Source organism: Monopterus albus, unplaced genomic scaffold (assembly GCF_001952655.1).
Source record: "Monopterus albus unplaced genomic scaffold, M_albus_1.0 scaffold183.1, whole genome shotgun sequence".
NCBI classification, from domain to species: Eukaryota; Metazoa; Chordata; class Actinopteri; order Synbranchiformes; family Synbranchidae; genus Monopterus; species Monopterus albus.
In genome coordinates, this window is record NW_018128063.1 from 248,519 (window position 1) to 250,380 (window position 1,862).

Consider the following 1,862-nt stretch of genomic DNA (forward strand, 5'->3'; position numbering starts at 1 on the left):
AACAGAGACGTCTCGGTTGACGTTTCTGTGTAGTATGGGGCTAGCCCAACCGAGGGGATATAATGTATAGGCCTGGTGGGTTCAGGGTCTTTCATCTTACATCTGCCTGCGAGCAGTTTGGAGGTGCAAGATACCTGAGCGTGTAATGTTAATTCTACCTGTGATCCTTTGAACAAATCAGCACTGTTTTGAAGTTACTTGGACTGTCTCGTCTCTCAGAGTTAGCAATGGTAACAAGAGCCATAGTCCTACAAATTGTAGAGCGACACACAAGCTCATAATTGCTCACAACACCGTGGGTCACTCGTGTAGCCTACAATGTAGGCTCCACATAGATTCAATGCAGAACCATGAATCAAGTTTAACACTGCATTAACATTTTTGCTGTTTGATTTGAATCTGTTATTAATGAATGTTGCAAAAATGGCTCAAACAAGTATTTTATCAGAAGGCCTGTGTAAATGTTATAAAACCTTGCTGTAAGTCAGGTTCTCAAGGAATACAAAAATATTTTGTTAATCATTTATTTGGAGTTAATGACTTATCAGACAGCACAGTAGGGTAGCTTGTGCTACTGCCAGTTCTAAAAGAACAAACACTTGAATTATCCTCTCTAACAGAAAACTAAACCCAAAAAGACTTTGAGGAAAACAGACAATCTGACAGTGACTCCAGAGAGACCGGATCAACGACACTACCCACAAAGGGAAGCACATAGTTATACAGTGTGTCATTAAGAGCCAAACACACATGGACCACAGCAAGAGATGGGGTGAAGGGCTCCCCAACCAAAGCCAGGAACCTCTGTCCTGAACACAGAGACAGCTCTGGTGCCTGGGAATGGCCTGCTCTCAGAGGTCCAGGACTGGAAGCTGGTCCCACACAGAGGAATGGACTGTTGCGTGGCCTTGTCTTTGTGGGCATCTTCTTTTTCTTGGATGCTGTTCTTAGAGTCATCCCAAAATGCATTTAAACCTCTCTGTTCAGCAAAACTAACTTTTGAGCAGGTGAAGTGTCTGCTAGGTCTACCAGTCTTTCTCAGCTGTTTCCCGAAGCTGACTGGAACACAAAGCCACTTCTCAGCTCTTCTTCGCCAACATCTTCACGGTAATAGGCTGCAACAGACAGAGGAGCCTCAGTTTATTCTGCATTTTAAAGGTTCTTTGTAGATACATGTGCTATGAAGCATCACTTTATAAAAAAATGAAGTGGGCTCTCACTTCTGGTCAGACTTTAGATGGACTCCAAATCATATGCACAAATAAAACTGTCTTTGACTTTGAATCAGTGACTTCATTCAGACATTCTGCAGTATCAGGCACTTTACTTACTCCACTTTCACAGAAGAAATGGCTTCGTTATAACTGACTGAATGCAGCATATTGTTATGAACACACTCAGCAGCCTTTCAAAGAAGAGAAGGCTATGTGATGTATAGAGCCGTGGTAATTACGTTTGCTGAATATCTATTGACTGTGCAGTGAAGGCCTTGGTGAAGCACTGCGACGGTGGCTGTCAGTCACACTGTGAGGTGCCGGGTGCTGACCTACCTTGCTGCAGTAAGGACACTCTCCAAAAACAATGTTGAAGCTCTGCCTGCTGGAGGGCAGTGCTCTCAGCCACTGAAGGAAAGAGAAAAAGACTTCTTCATCACAGTATTACCTTGGATCTGATGTGCCAGTGTCAAGTGATAACACTTGTTTCAATGTGCACTTATTAGTGCACACTTTAAAATGTATATTCAAGATTATCTGACATTTTGAAGCATTGAGAATGCCCTATTGAAGTCTCCTAGCAGTGTTTCAACTGGTAACATTTCTCAGTGGTGCCTTGCCACACCAAAATCTTTGCCGCCATGGCTA

The 1,862-nt window shown here is 43.1% G+C and overlaps 1 protein-coding gene across 2 annotated transcripts in view; it reads right to left on the reverse strand.

The window, feature by feature from the left end:
- Nucleotides 1-516: 516 nt before the first annotated feature.
- The window catches only part of fancl (FA complementation group L), a 46,323-nt gene continuing 44,977 nt past the window's right edge, over nucleotides 517-1,862 (reverse strand). Inside the window, exons 13-14 of one of the 2 annotated variants that reach the window (XM_020617029.1) lie at nucleotides 1,551-1,622; nucleotides 517-1,115 (exon numbers count right to left, since the gene is read on the reverse strand). In XM_020617029.1, coding sequence (XP_020472685.1) covers nucleotides 1,080-1,115; nucleotides 1,551-1,622 — 108 coding nt within the window. In that variant the 3' untranslated portion in view covers nucleotides 517-1,079. The remainder of the gene's footprint in view (nucleotides 1,116-1,550; nucleotides 1,623-1,862) is intronic. The other variant, XR_002276321.1, reaches the window with a different exon arrangement.